The sequence below is a fragment of the Hyla sarda genome, chromosome 12 (assembly GCF_029499605.1).
Source record: "Hyla sarda isolate aHylSar1 chromosome 12, aHylSar1.hap1, whole genome shotgun sequence".
NCBI classification, from domain to species: Eukaryota; Metazoa; Chordata; class Amphibia; order Anura; family Hylidae; genus Hyla; species Hyla sarda.
The window spans coordinates 15,600,437-15,617,957 of NC_079200.1; the positions used below are offsets into that span (position 1 = coordinate 15,600,437).

Genomic DNA, 17,521 nt, shown 5'->3' on the forward strand with positions numbered 1-17,521 from the left:
ATACCCCATAACAGTGTGTACCAGCCCTAGATACCTCATAACAGTGTGCACCAGCCCTAGATACCCCATAACAGTGTGTACCAGCCCTAGATACCCCATAACAGTGTGCACCAGCCCTAGATACCCCATAACAGTGTGTACCAGCCCTAGATACCCCATAACAGTGTGCACCAGCCCTAGATACCCCATAACAGTGTGTACCAGCCCTAGATACCCCATAACAGTGTGTACCAGCCCTAGATACCCCATAACAGTGTACTCCAAAAAAAAAAAACCTGAGCAGAGTTGCCCATAGAAACCAATCAGATCGCTTCTTTCATTTTTCAGAGGCCTTTTCAAAAAAGAAAGAAGTGATCTGATTGGTTGCTATGAGCAGCTGGTCAATTTTTCCTCTGCGCAAGTTTTGATATTGACGAACTCTACTTACAAAGTGAGTTACAGCGCCCTCTGGTGGCAGCATAAGGTCTGGTCCAGAAAATAATACATCTGCGGTACTTTCTGGGCAAACCAATTGCTGCCAACAGATGGCGCTGTAACTCATTTTGTAAATAGTAAGGAGCGGAATCTGTTCAATGTGGACGGAAGTGACGCAACGCGGCTAACAGGAAGTGGTGTTTGCCATGTTCTAGGTGGCGGAAGAGGGTTAATGTCGGTATCGTGTGTACGGAATGACGTATCGGGGGCGCTGTGTAATGGATGTCATCTGAGGTGGGAGACGTCGTGAAGCGGAGAACAATACAAACCGCACCGGAGGTATGAGGGAGACGGCGGCCTGTGTGTGATGTATATGGTGAGGACTGTGTGTGTGTGATGTATATAGTGAGGACTGTGTGTGTGTGATGTATATGGTGAGGACTGTGTGTGTGTGATGTATATAGTGAGGACTGTGTGTGTGTGATGTATATAGTGAGGACTGTGTGTGTGTGATGTATATAGTGAGGACTGTGTGTGTGTGATGTATATAGTGAGGACTGTGTGTGTGTGATGTATATAGTGAGGACTGTGTGTGTGTGATGTATATGGTGAGGACTGTGTGTGTGTGATGTATATGGTGAGGACTGTGTGTGTGTGATGTATATAGTGAGGACTGTGTGTGTGTGATGTATATAGTGAGGACTGTGTGTGATGTATATAGTGAGGACTGTGTGTGATGTATATAGTGAGGAGTGTGTGTGATGTATATAGTGAGGACTGTGTGTGATGTATATAGTGAGGACTGTGTGTGTGATGTATATAGTGAGGACTGTGTGTGATGTATATGGTGAGGACTGTGTGTGATGTATATGGTGAGGACTGTGTGTGATGTATATGGTGAGGACTGTGTGTGATGTATATGGTGAGGACTGTGTGTGATGTATATGGTGAGGACTGTGTGTGATGTATATGGTGAGGACTGTGTGTGATGTATATGGTGAGGACTGTGTGTGTGATGTATATAGTAAGGACTGTGTGTGATGTATATGGTGAGGACTGTGTGTGATGTATATAGTAAAGGACTGTGTGTGATGTATATAGTGAGGACTGTGTGTGATGTATATAGTGAGGACTGTGTGTGATGTATATAGTGAGGACTGTGTGTATATAGTGAGGACTGTGTGTATATAGTGAGGACTGTGTGTGTATATAGTGAGGACTGTGTGTATATAGTGAGGACTGTGTGTGTGTATATAGTGAGGACTGTGTGTGTGTATATAGTGAGGACTGTGTGTGTGTATATAGTGAGGACTGTGTGTGATGTATATAGTGAGGACTGTGTGTGATGTATATAGTGAGGACTGTGTGTGATGTATATAGTGAGGACTGTGTGTGATGTATATAGTGAGGACTGTGTGTGATGTATATAGTGAGGACTGTGTGTGATGTATATAGTGAGGACTGTGTGTGATGTATATAGTGAGGACTGTGTGTGTGATGTATATAGTGAGGACTGTGTGTGTGATGTATATAGTGAGGACTGTGTGTGATGTATATAGTGAGGACTGTGTGTGATGTATATAGTGAGGACTGTGTGTGATGTATATAGTGAGGACTGTGTGTGATGTATATGGTGAGGACTGTGTGTGATGTATATGGTGAGGACTGTGCGTGATGTATATGGTGAGGACTGTGCGTGATGTATATGGTGAGGACTGTGCGTGATGTATATGGTGAGGACTGTGTGTGATGTATATGGTGAGGACTGTGTGTGTGTGATGTATATAGTGAGGACTGTGTGTGATGTCTGGTCAGGATTGTTTAATTACAGATTCACTTGTATTTTTTCTTTTCAGATCGCACCGGTTCCATTTATTGTACAGTCACGTGACCGTCCTCTGTGAGCAGCCATCATGGCGGACCTGGAAGAGCTGAGGAAACTTGAATACTTGTCCTTGGTTTCCAAGGTTTGCACAGAGCTGGATAACCATCTGGGGATCAATGACAAAGACCTAGGTGAGACATGAAATCATTCTCCCTCAGTGGGGAAGTGACTGTGATCAGGGAGTCTCTGATGTGCACCGTGTCTATAGGACTGTGATCAGGGAGTCTCCGATGTGCAGCGTGTCTATAGGACTGTGATCAGGGAGTCTCCGATGTGCACCGTGTCTATAGGACTGTGATCAGGGAGTCTCCGATGTGCACCGTGTCTATAGGACTGTGATCAGGGAGTCTCCGATGTGCACCGTGTCTATAGGACTGTGATCAGAGAGTCTCCGATGTGCACCGTGTCTATAGGACTGTGATCAGAGAGTCTCCGGTGTGCACCGTGTCTATAGGACTGTGATCAGGGAGTCTCCGATGTGCACCGTGTCTATAGGACTGTGATCAGGGAGTCTCCGATGTGCACCGTGTCTATAGGACTGTGATCAGGGAGTCTCCGGTGTGCACCGTGTCTATAGGACTGTGATCAGAGAGTCTCCGGTGTGCACCGTCTCTATAGGACTGTGATCAGAGAAAAATAAGTTACAGGGGTCAGAAGAGGACAATTTTAAACATAGTAATTTTCATACAAAAAGTAAAACAAAATAAAACCTTTATAATGTATCATTTGAAATGTATGGCCCTACAGAATAAAGATAAGGGTTCATTATTACAGAAAAGTGCACTGCGTAGAAACGGAAGCCCCCAAAAGTAATAAAATGACTTTTATTTTTACCGCAGATTTTGTGGTGAAATGATTGATGCTATTAAAAAGTAAAAAGGGGTTAATAACAATCATTAAATGGTTAACACTGAATAATACTTGGGTTATTGCGTAGTAATATTCAGTGTGATTGGTGATCTACTGATCAGCGCATTGCCTCAGGCTAGAGGACCACCAGCGGGCATTCAAACCATCGGACCCCCACATACATGTTGCTCGGGTGGTGATCAGTTAGGGGGGGGGGACAAACTCTGCTCGTAGGGCACTGGCCAATATTCTTGACGATAACTGCAGTCTGCACGTAGTTCCGCCGGAAGAATGAACACGTTTGTTTTTTCGTCGGATCCATTTCAGCGGCGAAACTTGTAACACATTAGAAAATACAGTGACCCCTCCCCCCCCCGACCTACGATGGCCCCGACATACGATCATTTCAACATACGATGGCCTCTCAGAGGCAGCATCAACATACGATGCTTTTGTATGTCGGGGCCATCGCATAAACGGCTATCCGGCAGCGCAGACTGCTTCAGCTGCCACCGGATAACCGTTTACGGTGCCCCGTGTGGTCCGCTGACGATCACTTACCTGTCCTCGGGGCTCCGGCGCGTCCTCTTCTGGATCCCCTGCATCGTCAGCGCTCTCCATCGTCGCCATCACGTCGCTGTTCACGCCGTCCCGTCATCCAATAGGAGCGGCGTGCGTAGCGATGTGATGGCAGCGAGGATGTCGGGGAAGCAGAGGCCTTGACGGAGCGTCGGGGACAATTCGGGGACGCGGCGACATCAAGGGCAGCGGTGACGAGTGGTGACGGTCCGGAGCGGCGGGGACAGGTGAGTACAACTTCCTCTAACAGTGGTTTACAACCTGCGGACCTCCAGATGTTGCAAAACAACACCACCCAGCATGCCCGGACAGCCAACGGCTGTCCGGGCATGCTGGGTGTTGTAGTTTTGCAACATCTGGAGGTCCGCAGGTTGTAGACCACTGTCCTATACTTTACATTGCACGGATCCCTCAACATGCGATGATTTCAACTAGAGATGAGCGAACTTACAGTAAATTCGATTCGTCATGAACTTCTCGGCTCAGCAGTTGATGACTTTTCCTGCATAAATTCAGCTTTCTGATGCTCCCGTGGGCTGGAAAAGGTGGATACAGTCCTAGGAGACTCTTCCTTAGGACTGTATCCACCTTTTCCAGCCCACCGGAGCACCGGAAAGCTGAACTAATTTATGCAGGAAAAGTCATCAACTGCCGAGCCGAGAAGTTCATGACGAATCGAATTTACTGTAAGTTCGCTCAGCTCAACAAACGATGGTCCATTTGGAACGGATTACCATCGTATGTTGAGGAACCACTGTACATAAAAAAACTGAGACGGGTAAAGGGGGAAAAAAATAAGTAATAATTCCAATAAGAACTTCTCAATAATTGTATTGGTGCACTTTTATCGCTGTGTGTAATTAATATAATTATTGTTCCGTACTGGTTTTCCATGAGGTTCCGGGCTTACGTAATGTGGGTGTTGCCCTTTTAGACATTCAGTCTATGTTTGTGGCTATAAAACGTGTCATGTTTAGCTGTTTTGTGTACTCTGTGATTTAAGATCTATTAATAGATCGAAACGCTCCGATGTTTTAATTTAGATTTTACATCACTGTGTATAGTTATATATGTGTTCACTCTTTACATGGATTAACCCCTTAAAGGGGTACTCCAGGGAACTAAACCCATAGACCATCCTTTTCCATTCACTAACTTATTTCATTCATTAGCTATATAGAACAGTTTCCACTCTTTCAGTTGTCACAGGGAGTGAGGAAAATAAATAATCCAGCCATCTTCTCTCTCTCTGTCAAAGCCCCTTTCTGAAAGCAGCCCCCACCCTCTTGAGAGACACAAACCACATGGTTTCTTCCCTGCACTGATGACCCATTCTCCCTTGTGGTGAGTGCTGGGAGGTGTGTGTGGTCTCGGCCAATCACTCACTGAACTTTTCTCTGCTGCTCAGAGAAGGAAGGTGGGGGCTGCTCTCGGAGAGAGAGCAGCTCTGCAATGATTCCTGGGAAATGTAGTATCTATGAGTCAAGGGGAGGGAAGGAGGGCAAAGAATATCAAGCAGCCAGAAAAGACCACAGGAGCCATGCATATCTGGCAGGATAATTTACAGGGAACATATCCAGGTGTGTGGTGGCTTTGAAGCTTTATATATATATATATATATATATATATATATTATATATAAGGGATCGACCGATTATCGGTTTGGCCGATAATCACGATTTTGGGCGTTATCGGTATCGGCAATTACCTTGCTGATAAGCCGATCATGCCCCGCCCCCACCGCACCGCGACAGCCCCCCGACCCGCCGCACTGCGACCGCCCCTCCGACCCGCCGCATCGCACCACCACGGCCCCATTGCCTCCCCCATTATAATTACCTGTTCCCGGGGCCCACGCTACTTCTGGCTCCTGCTGCGTCCTGTGTTACGCTGTGCGCAATGACGAGTGACGTGTGCGAAGTCACCGTCAGTGCGCACAGTGACAGGTCAGGAGGACGCCACCGGAGCCAGATGTAGAGTGGACCCCGGGAACAGGTAATTATAAAACAGAGGATGGGGGAGGCAATGGGGCCGTGGCGGTAGGGGGTGCGGTGGTGATAGGACTCGGACCCCCTGACAGGTAGGGGGAGAGAAGCGGATGGCGGCGGCGGTCTATGGCACCGCAAAAGCCACTGCAGTGCATTGATTTAAAGCGCCCACATTAAATCAATGATCTGCAGCGGTGTCGCGGGGGATAAATAGCCGATAACTTATACCGGAATATTGGTATAAGTTATTGGCTATCGGCCCTAATCTCCACCGATTATCAGTATCGGCCCTAAAAAAGCGATATTGGTCGATCCCTAATATATATATAATCAACCGGGCCGATACCGATAATCTGTGGACTTTAAGGCCGATAGCCGATAACTTATACCGGAATATTGGTATGTTATCGGCTATTTCAGCACGAAACTCCCCTCCCGAGTCCAACCAACGCCGCTGCCTCCCACCCATTCTCTGGCCAGAGACCGCCGCCGCCCGCTTCTCTCCCCTTGCCGGTCCTTAGTCCAACCACCACCACTGCCCCATTGCTCCCCCATCCCCGGTTTTATAATTACCTGTTCCCGGGGTCCGCGCTACTTCTGGCTCCAGCGGCGTCCTGAGCTGTCACTGTGCGCACTGACGGTGACGTCTCATTGAGGACGTCACTCGTCATTGCGCACAGCGTAACGCAGAACGCAGCAGGAGCCAGAAGTAGTGCGGACCCCAGAACCCGGAAACAGGTAATTATAAAACCGGGGATGGGGGAGGCAATGGGGCGGCGGTCTCTGGCCTGGGGGCGGGGCATTATCGGCAATTACCGGTAATTGCCGATAACGTCCAAAATCGTGAATATCGGCCGATAATATCGGCCGATAATATCGGCCAAAACGATTGGCGCTCCAGGAAGCCATGGCAGGCTAGAATAATGGAGCACTGATAACACTGATAAGTGCTGTGCTATGGCACAGCATTGTTTAGTGTATGCAATCTAAAGATTTCATGTTAGTCTCCTAATGTGGGCTAAAAACGTGTTTAAACAAGAAAAAAGTAAATACGTGTGAATTAACCCCTTCCCTAATGCTTCTGAAGACATTCTCCACATTACTTGAACTACTACTCCTATGGTGGGGAGCTTCCCCTGCTTTCTTTGTACTAAAAAGGTATTCCCATATCAACTGGCTCCAGAAACTTAAATAGATTTTTAAATGACTTCTATTTAAAAAAAAAAAAAAAAAAAAAAAATCTTAATCCTTCCAGTACTTATCAGCTGCTAAAGTTGAGTTATTATTTTCCGTCTGACCACATTGCTCTCTGCTGACACCTCTGTCTGTCTCAGGAACTGTCCAGAGTAGGAGCAAATTCCTATAGCAAATCTATCCTGTTCTGGACAGTTCCTGAGACAGACAGACAGGTGTCAGCAGAGAGCACTGTGGTCAGACTGGAAAGAACAACTCAACTTCAGCAGCTAAGTACTGGAAGGATTAAGATGTACAAATCTGTTTAACTTTCTGGAGCCAGGTGATATGGAAAAACAAATGTTTTTTTTTTTTTTTTACTGGAAGACCCCTTTGTCAGATGACCCTGATTTTCCTGCTACCATCCTCTTGTCTTACATATATAGCAGTGTTTTCCAACCAGGGTGACTCCAGCTGTTGCAAAACTACAACTCTCAGCATGCCCGGACAGCCGAAGGCTGTCCGGGCATACTGAGAGTTGTAGTTTTGCAACAGCTGGAGGCGCCCTGGTAGGGAAACAGTTATACTATTATATTCTAAACATGAACTTATAGTTCGCTAATAATACGAAACAAATGTTTTTTTTCTTGCAGCTGAATTTGTCATCGATCTCGCTGAAAAATCCTTCACATTCGACTCGTTCAAATCTTCTCTAGAGAAAAATGGCGCAGAATTCACGGTAAGTTTTCTTCTGTTCTTTTATCTGCCAAGTATATTCTTCCTCCTTTCCCAGCTTTGTCAGTCAGCGACTACTAAAGGGGTATTCAGGAATTTTTATTTTTTACACTTCATCCTTTTGAGCCCATGATACCAAGTAATAACACTTCTATTACCTCCTTGTTTCGTTTTTATGTACAGGCCCCGCACACAGAAGTGCTGTAGTGCAAGTCTTTTTATTTTTACTGTTGTCTCTGACCTTTCCCAGCATTCCCTTCAGTCAGAGACACTGTCATAAGTCACATGGTCTCCAGGGGGCATGGCAATGCTGCGGGGTGGAAGGGATGCTGTGAAGTAATGCAGTCTACCCACTGCAGCATAGCTGGAGACCGTGTGACCATAAAAAAAAAAAAAAAAAAAAAAAAAAAATATATATATATATATATATATATATATATATATATATAAATACCAGAGTGGTTGCAGCACTTCCAAAACAATGCATGTGGGTGCCAAGCATCCTAGGTCTGATCGGGACCCCTTAAGATATCCAGCAAAAAATGGCGCAGCACTCCAACGAAATTTCCAAAAAAAACGTGAGTTTATTCACCACATGTTACCAACAGCAACGTTTCAGCTCAACACTAGAGCCTTTTTCAAGCATAGTGACAATCATCAAGTAAGGGGTTTTTATACCCAATCACAAATCAATTCCAATATAATCAATAAACATCAATAAAGTGCAAAATATCCAAATTACATACATACAGTGTAATATAAGGTGCATATACAATTTTTAATTTAAGAGTACTTATAAGTACATGAAGTGTAAAGTGCTTATACAAACAAGATATTAAAAAACAGCGCTTGAAAATTCATATTACAATATAATTGAGCTTCAATATTCATCAATATCACCTGTAAAAATATTTATTTGTGCCATGTGTGTGGGGAGAAGACTTACATGCTCCGTAGCTGTCATGGCGCCGTCGGCTTGTGGCAAAGCGCCCTGCGCATGCGCCAAATCTCGTATTCACGTGACACGGTCACGTGAGCATGTAGTCACATGACTCGTCTCTTAGGAAACCGCTGACGCCAACTGGCAACAGCATCTCTCCCAAACTGTATAAAGGAGACGTTTACATCATGTGACTCATTGTCTGGATACTAATGACGCTTGTAATTAGTTAGTGCTCAACTAAAGTTGCTATCTCTACCTAAATCAAACAAAAGATTTCAATTCACTGGCTGGGCGCACAGGCTGTCTGTGATATTTTATTTACGCCAACGATTACGGTAGTAATCAACATAGTGTATTTAATAAAAACCTAAATCCACAACCATTAATAACCATTAATAGGGGGTCTCCAAGTATGTGCACCACCGTCTCTCATTATATGGACGTTGTAATGAAATTAATCAAAAAAATGTATACAAATGTCAAAATAAAGTTGAACATAAAAAATATATATAAAAATAAAGAAAAATAAAAAAATAATAAAAATAACAATAAAAAAATAAAAATAAAAAATATAAAAATAAAAAATAAAAAAAAACAAATAAGATTGATATAAATAATAAAAATAAAATATTTTAAAGGAAAAAATATCAATAAAACCAAACAATTAATACAAATTAAATTAAATGTAAACATAAATATGGGGATCTTGCCTTTAACGTGGTACTGGTCCGGGCATATGTGTCTAAACCTCCCTGGTTTGTAGGACCGTGTTTGCATCCCTCTGTTAAGAAGGTGCCCACTACCGTCACTGGTGCAATACCACATCTGATGTCACATACGTACATCTCAGCAGGACTGCAACCAACTACAGCCTAAATGAGAGTGCGCTCGCTTTCCAGCAGCGCCAGCAGACATTAGCATCACATACCCATCCCTATTCTGTGCACACAGGATAGGCTTCATTTCCCAAAGCATAAAAAAAACTCAGAAAAAACTCAAAAATTTTTTTTTAAAAATAAATAAACTTTCTCCATATTAAAGAGACGGTCATGGACCAATTAGTGACCTCCAAATTATTTTATAACATTTATAAAATTTTTTATATATATGATTCCCACCCCCTATCAATAATCCTATAGGAAAAATATCCAAATTAAGGCTGTGCCCCCAATGCCAGTGACTAAAATCATATTACATTAATACATTAATCTATTATTCATTTCAATGTTGTGTAGAATTACAGCCAATATCCAGAAAAGCTTTGGAGCGTACAAGTCATCTCCCTTCTCAACCACTTGGCACACCAGACCAATCTGAAAAAAATACAAAACAGAATCAAAAACTTAAAATAGACAATTGTCACATATTATGCATCCGTCAAGGAAAATCTAAATACTCGGTCCGTTAAATGGGAGAATCAACAACCCTATACAGCATTGAATTCTACATTTAAGCCATTAGGCCGCAGAGTATTTAATCTATGAATCCACCATAATTCTCTCTTACGTAATATAGATAATCTATCACCCCCACGTTTAGGAATGGGTACATGGTCAATAGCCAAAAAGCGGAGATCTTTCTCGCCATGACCCTTGTCACTAAAATGCTTTGAAACGGGCAGATCTAATTTTTTTCGTCTAATGCTGTATCTGTGGTTGTTGATTCTAGTCTTTAAACTCCATGTTGTTTGTCCCACATATAAAAAATCACATGGGCAAATTAACACATAAATAACCCATGTAGAATCACATGTCAAAAAATACTTCAGTTTATGTTCATATTTAGTCTTGGGATGAACAAAATTGGTACCCTTCACCATCTGTCTGCAATTTACACACGACAGACATGGGAAGGATCCCAATCTCCTACTGGTAAGGTAAGTCTGACCTGTATCACTGATGGTCTGTACCTGTGTCTTCACCAATTTATCTCTCAAACTTGGACCTCTCTTATATGACATTAAAGGATTAACTTTAAATTCCTCAATGTCATTGTAACTGTTTTTCATAATATACCAATACTTGTTCAATATGTGTGCAATAGAGCCACTATGTGTACAGTATTCTGATGTAAATGGAATCCTTTTATTTGACTTTCTAGGTTTCGTTTTAAGTGTGATCTCTCTATCAATGGTCTTAACCATCTCTCTATGTCCTTCAATAACACTATTAGGGTAACCACGCATTCGGAAATCATCTGCCATTTTGTCCAATGTTATTGTCAAACAATTATCGTCATCGACCACCCTCCTTGCCCTCAGCATTTGGCTGTAGGGCAAGGACTCGATCATACGCCTAGGGTGGCAACTACGATAATGTACCAAAGTATTCTTATCTGTAGGTTTGGTATATAACTGGGTACTTAAAGAGTTTCCCCGTTTATAGACCATTACGTCTAAAAAGCTGATGTTTTCCACAGACAGTGTCATAGTAAATTGTATATTAGGATCAATTTTATTCAAAAAATCAAAAAAATCATCCAATTCTGTATTTGTGCCATTCCATAGGAGGAAGACGTCATCTATAAAACGCCACCAACCCCCGCAATGTTCAAAATTGGGGGAGGGATAGATGACGTCTTCCTCCATGGTGGCTACAAATAAATTAGCGTACGTGGGCGCGACATTAGACCCCATGGCGGTCCCGACCCGCTGCAAAAAAATTTTTTCTTCAAACACAAAGTAATTATTTGTCAGAATAAGTAACAAAAGTTGCAGCAAAAAGTCCTGGGCCGCCATGGAGTAAGTCGAGGTGGACAAGACCTTTTGAATAGCAGCCATACCTCTCTCATGGCTGATAGATGTGTAGAGGCTGGCAATATCCAAGGACACCAAAATAGTGTCCTCAGATACCGTCACCCCACGTATTTTAAGCAAGAAATCACTTGTGTCACGAATATATGACTTGGACTCAAAAACAAATGGTCGAAGTACCTTGTCGAGAAAGATAGATGCATTGCTCAAGATCGCCCCTCGGCCAGATACAATCGGCCTGCCGGGGGGATTAATCAATGATTTATGGATCTTGGGCAAGACATAAATCATAGGTTTAGATCACTAAAAATTGTCTCAAATTTTCATCAATCACATGTTCAAAAAAAGCCTGTTCAACAACTCTCACCAATTTACTCATAATTTCTTGTTTAGGATCCCTATCCAATCTCTGATATGTGACTAAATCACTCAACTGTCTATAAACTTCCTGTCTGTAGGAAGTGGTATCCATAACCACGACCCCACCACCCTTATCCGCAGGTTTTATGGTGATGTCGCGGTTATGCATCAACTCACTTAATGCCCCTTTCTCTTGTGCTGTCAGATTATATGGTACATTATCAACTGTCTTACAAGTAGTTTTAAGCTGTTCAATATCTTGCCTAACCAAGGCCATATACGTCTCTAGTGGGTGTGAGACTATCACTGGATTGAAATTACTTTTAATATATAGATCAAAATTGTCTAGACACAGTTCCTTGTGTTCCATGCTTCGGGCTGTGCCCTGAGAAGTATCCTCACGTGTATTAAACCATATTTTTAACTTTAATCTCCTAAAAAAAAGCCTGTAGATCACACTCCACCGAAAACCAATCCGGAAAAACTAAAGGACAAAAGGATAAACCCTTTGATAATAAAGACAGTTGTGAGTCAGTGAGGTTGTATGAAGAAATATTTACCACGGTCAATTGTTTTGTTGAGTCCTTATATTGGAATTGATTTGTGATTGGGTATAAAAACCCCTTACTTGATGATTGTCACTATGCTTGAAAAAGGCTCTAGTGTTGAGCTGAAACGTTGCTGTTGGTAACATGTGGTGAATAAACTCACGTTTTTTTTGGAAATTTCGTTGGAGTGCTGCGCCATTTTTTGCTGGATATATAGATTATATATATATATATATATATATATATATATATATATATATTAATGCCTCAACATACATCTGTCTTGTCTGGACCATTGTAACTTGAAACCAGACTCAACATGCAATGTACGGACAGTCCAGATCTGTGAAATGTGTCAATGGCCGGAAGAACCGGCCAATCAGAATGGGCATTCACTGGTAAAACCCCTGTATTACTGAAGTGTATGCACTGACTGGTAGCGCCTCCTACAGTACAGGGAGGTATTACATGTTCTGTACTCTTTACCTGTATTACTGAAGTGTATGCACTGACTGGTGTCTGGTAGCGCCCCCTACAATATAGGGAGGTATTACATGTTCTGTACTCTTTACCTGTGCCCTGGTTAGCTGCTCCTTTGGACACCAGGTGAGGACGGCCCCATTTTACCATTTTAGGACATTGGGGGGAGATTTATCAAAACCGTTGCCCATAGCAACCAATCAGATCGATTCTTTCATTTTGCAGAGGCCTTGTTAAAAATGAAAGAAGCGATCTGATTGGTTGCTATGGGTAACTTTTCCTCTGCACAGGTATTGATAAATCTCCCCCATTGTGTACTGTACAGACCCTGGAGAAGCTCCTGTCCTCTACATAGACAGTGATTACAGCTCCCAGCAGATCTTTATTACTTTTATATGTAAGGATTTGCTTTATCTCTATTAGTTATCTACTTATTTTTTTTTTTAATCCTCACTTTTTCCTATTTTTAGATGACTTTTGGAAAACGTGGCAATTGGTTCTGAAGCCCCAAAATGTCATGGTCTCAACATACAATGGTCGTCCTAGAACCAATTAAAGGAGAACTCCAGACCATAAAAATTGTTCTTCATAGTGCCGGCAGTAAAAAAAATAAAGATGTACATACCTTCCTCCGCTCCCCCCAGGGCCTCCGGTAAACGGCTCCGGTCTCCGCCGCAATCCACTTCCTGCTTGCCGGTGGTCGGATGAATCAGCCAATCACCAGCCGCAGCGCAGTCCGACTCGGCCGGCGATAGGCTGAGCGGCAGTGTGACGTTTTCGGCCCCGGCCGCAGGTGCCGGTGTAGTGAAGAATTTTGTGTCCTGAAGTGTTTTCACACTGCCGCTCAGCCTATGGCCGGCCGAGTCGGACTGCGCTGCGGCTGGTGATTGGCTGATTCATCCGACCACCGGCAACCAGGAAGTGGATCGCGGCGGAGACCGGAGTCGGTTACCGGAGGCCCCGGGGGAGCGGAGGAAGGTAAGTACATCTTTATTTTTTTTTACTGCCGGCAGTATGGGCGACAATTTTCATGGTCTGGAGTTTTCCTTTTAATATTGTAACTTGAGGGACCACTGTGTATAGATAGATAGATAGATAGATAGATAGATATAGATATATTATAATAAAAGTAAAAAAAAAAAATGATATATATATATATATATCAAAAAATTTTGCAGTATCTTGTAATACCTTTATTGGACAAACAGAATTTTGTGGAGAAGCTTTCGGAATTCCTCCCTTTATCAAGTCCAAAGCAAAATCTAATCTCACAAGCAGAAGACACAGGTTACATCTCACATACAGTGGTCCCTCAACATACGATGGTAATCCGTTCCAAACGGACCATCGTTTGTTGAAACCATCGCATGTTGAGGGATCCGTGCAATGTAAAGTATAGGACAGTGGTCTACAACCTTCGGACCTCCAGATGTTGCAAAACTACAACACCCAGCATGCCCGGACAGCCGTTGGCTGTCCGGGCATGCTGGGTGTTGTAGTTTTGCAACATCTGGAGGTCCGCTGGTTGTAGACCACTGTTAGAGGAAGTTGTACTCACCTGTCCCTGCCGCTCCGGACCGTCACCGCTGCCCGGGATGTCGCCGTCCATCGCTGTCGCCACGTCCCCGCTGCTCCGGCAAGGCCTCTGCTTCCCAGACATCCGCGCTCTCCGTCCCCGCCATCACGTCGCTACGCACGCCGCTCCTATTGGATGACGGGACGGCGTGCGCAGCGACTTGATGATGGAGAGCGCCGACAATGCAGGGGATCCCGAAGAGGACGCTCCGGAGCTCCGAGGACAGGTAAGTGATCGTCAGCGGACCACACGGGGCACCCTAAACGGCTATCCGGTGGCAGCTGAAGCAGTCTGCGCTGCAGGATAGCCGTTTATGCGATGGCCCCGACATACAAAAGCATCGTATGTTGATGCTGCCTCTGAGAGGCCATCGTATGTTGAAATGATCGTATGTTGGGGCCATCGTAGGTCGAGGGGTCACTGTATATGCAGGGGTTATCTGTGAGATTGTAACCTGTGTCTTCTGCTTGTGAACCTAGATTTGCTTTGGACTTGATAAAAGGAGGAATTCCGAAAGCTTCTCTACAAAATTCTGTTAGTACAATAAAAAAAGATATTACAAGATCCTGCAACATTTATAGATTTGCATCTGCATCAATGGATTAATACGGCTACTCAAATTTATATATATCATTTAGGAGGCAAAGAGGAAAAAACAAAAACACAAAAATTAAAATTGACTGCATCTTCAAATACACAATCACACATTGTTTATTAACCCTCCCGATCCTGTGATCTCTTCCAATGTAATTTTGCATTGAATATTCACAATTCTGTTCACTTCTCTATAGGATTCCCTCATAAGTAATCTACTGCGTTTGATCCAGACCATGAGGCCCCCGGCAAAGCAATCGATGAGTCAAGGTTTGTGTGGTCTTCCCTCTGTACGTCCCTATGTACCTCCTTATAGATTGTTGTGGATACTGCAGGATTTGTTTGCCACGCTTGTGTTTTCTTTTAATTTTACTGTGTTTGGTTAAATATTTTAAAATTCTATATTTCTTTTTTAATAGAAGCCAATTGAATTTTGGAATTTTAAAATTAAATATTTAAAAATGTATTTCTTTATTTAATTTTTTAATAGATGCCAACATGAAGCCCAAATCTGAAAAGGAGAAGTTGAAGGACTTATTTCCAGCACTTTGCAGACCAGACAACCCCACTGTTCGGGTAACTACTGATGCTTTCCTGCATTTCCACATATTGTTTATTCTCTAATACAATCTTTCCAAAGCAGCTTGCCTAAAGCTTTTTCAAAACTACAACTCGCAACCGAAGGCTGTCCGGGAATGCTGGGAGTTGTAGTTTTTCAACAGCTGGAGGTGCACTGGTTGGAATATTCTCCTCTAATGCAATTCTAATGGTAATTAGGATCAGGACCCCCCTTCTGTGTGGCAGGTTTGGCTTTCTGCTCTACTGACGCCGTTCAGTACCGGACGCGCCCTATGCAGAAGAATGACACGGCTTCTGGGGAGTAAGGCCAGCCCTTTATTCTATCTTCTACCACCCTCATTTATATATTTATATAAGAGGAACTTTTTTCAATTTACTGCCTGTGTAGTTTATGATCCTACTGATCCAATCAGCTGACTGGATCCTCCAATAGCACTGCCGGTGTAGTGTGTGTATATAAACCTCCATCCTTCTCTAACCTTGCCTACATCTACCAGCAATCATTGCATCTCTTCTCTGCCAGCATCCACCCTCCTGATTTGAACAGTAGAGAAAGGTTCAGTGTCTGATTGGCTGAGGCTGCAGACACTTCCCAGTTCGTAGCACTAAATAGAGAATGCCTCATCAGTGCTGGGCTGGGTCTGTGTCTTTCCGGAGGGTGGGGGCTGCTTTCAGTGAGGGATTTGGACAGAGACAGAGTGGATGGCTGGATGATGTTATTCCCTCACTTCATGCATGTAAGTGACAAGCAAAGGGGGGAAACTGCTCTGTATAGCTAATAAATTATATTTCTCTATCGGCTCCATTGGTGGACACAGACCGTGGGTGTATGCTGCTGTCTTTAGGAGGTATGACACTATGGCAACAAAGAAGTTGGCTTCTCCCAGCAGAATATACCCGCCTCCAGGCCCTGAGGTAATCAGTTTAAGCTTAGTGTCTGAAGGAGGTGGACATGGTCTGGATTTCTCCAGACCAGGTCTTATGTTTTATTATTTTCCTAGTTAGGGAATGTTAGTTTTTTATTCCTTTTTTTTTCATGTTTTCAGGTATGGACTCAGGAACTGCGGCTCACTGTTTCTCCATTGCGATTGAGGGGGCACAGACATTACGTATATGCGCTGTTCACCCCCTCTCGCCAACGGTCAGCGCCTGGGGTTGTACCTCATGGGTCCGGGTCCCCCTATTCCCTGCTCGCCTCGCTCCCACGTGGTAGCTCGGCGTGATGCAGATAACTAAAGCTGACTGAAGACTCCATTAGGTAAGTTCTTCTGACTGAGGTGAGTATTTACCTTTCTCCCTTAGGTGCTGACTCGCAACCTCTGGAGACCCTCAGTTTTGGGCCCACCTTTCAGGTTCTAATGGGGCTGGCCTGTGCTGGGGGCTTAATCTTTATTATTCTGGGGAGAGCAGTGGCATATTGGGAAGGAATGGCTTAGTTTTCTATTAAACAAAAATGTTTTTCTATGCACTCGTGTGTGTGTGTGTGTGTTACTGAGCACTCGTGTGTGTCTTTTACTATGCGTCTGACAGCCGCGGCGCTTGTACTGTACGGGCGCATGAAGCGCCGACTTACTTTCACTTCAGCAGCAGACTGCTGCCGGCGCATATCAGTCTTGCCCGGGAGCGCATATGCGGACGGCGTGCGCTCGGGGCAAGGAGCGGGCGGCATTATTGTTCTCTTCTCCGGCATTTCGGCGGCCGGGGCTTATAGCTCCGCCCACAGAGCCGCCGGAGCTTACTGGAGGCGCGAATCGACCTCCACTCAGCGCTGTGCGCGCGATGCAGGTGGCAGGGGCCAATCAAGATAGTGCACCTGCTCCAGGAACGCCCCTCTCCGGCTATTGGCTAGTCTGTTCTCCTCTCTGTCTACATAGAGCGGAGTTTCCTCACAGCAGGGACAGAGTGTTATAGTGTTGGGGTTAAAACTTTACTGCCACAGGGGACACATCTGTTCCTCCCTCTAAACAGACAACTGGACTGTTAGTCTACTATTTTGTCTGTATGAGATGTAATTTCAAAAATGCCTGGTTCTGCTGAACCCTCTGGCTCTGACTGCTCCCCCAGAC

At 44.0% G+C, this 17,521-nt stretch overlaps 1 protein-coding gene across 1 annotated transcript in view; it reads left to right on the forward strand.

Moving 5' to 3' along the window:
- The first annotated feature begins 597 nt into the window (after positions 1 to 597).
- Positions 598 to 17,521, forward strand: part of DHX8 (DEAH-box helicase 8) — a 78,058-nt gene continuing 61,134 nt past the window's right edge. The window contains exons 1-5 of the mRNA XM_056547900.1: positions 598 to 753; positions 2,271 to 2,430; positions 7,542 to 7,627; positions 15,074 to 15,146; positions 15,367 to 15,452. Coding sequence (XP_056403875.1) covers positions 2,328 to 2,430; positions 7,542 to 7,627; positions 15,074 to 15,146; positions 15,367 to 15,452 — 348 coding nt within the window. The 5' untranslated portion in view covers positions 598 to 753; positions 2,271 to 2,327. The remainder of the gene's footprint in view (positions 754 to 2,270; positions 2,431 to 7,541; positions 7,628 to 15,073; positions 15,147 to 15,366; positions 15,453 to 17,521) is intronic.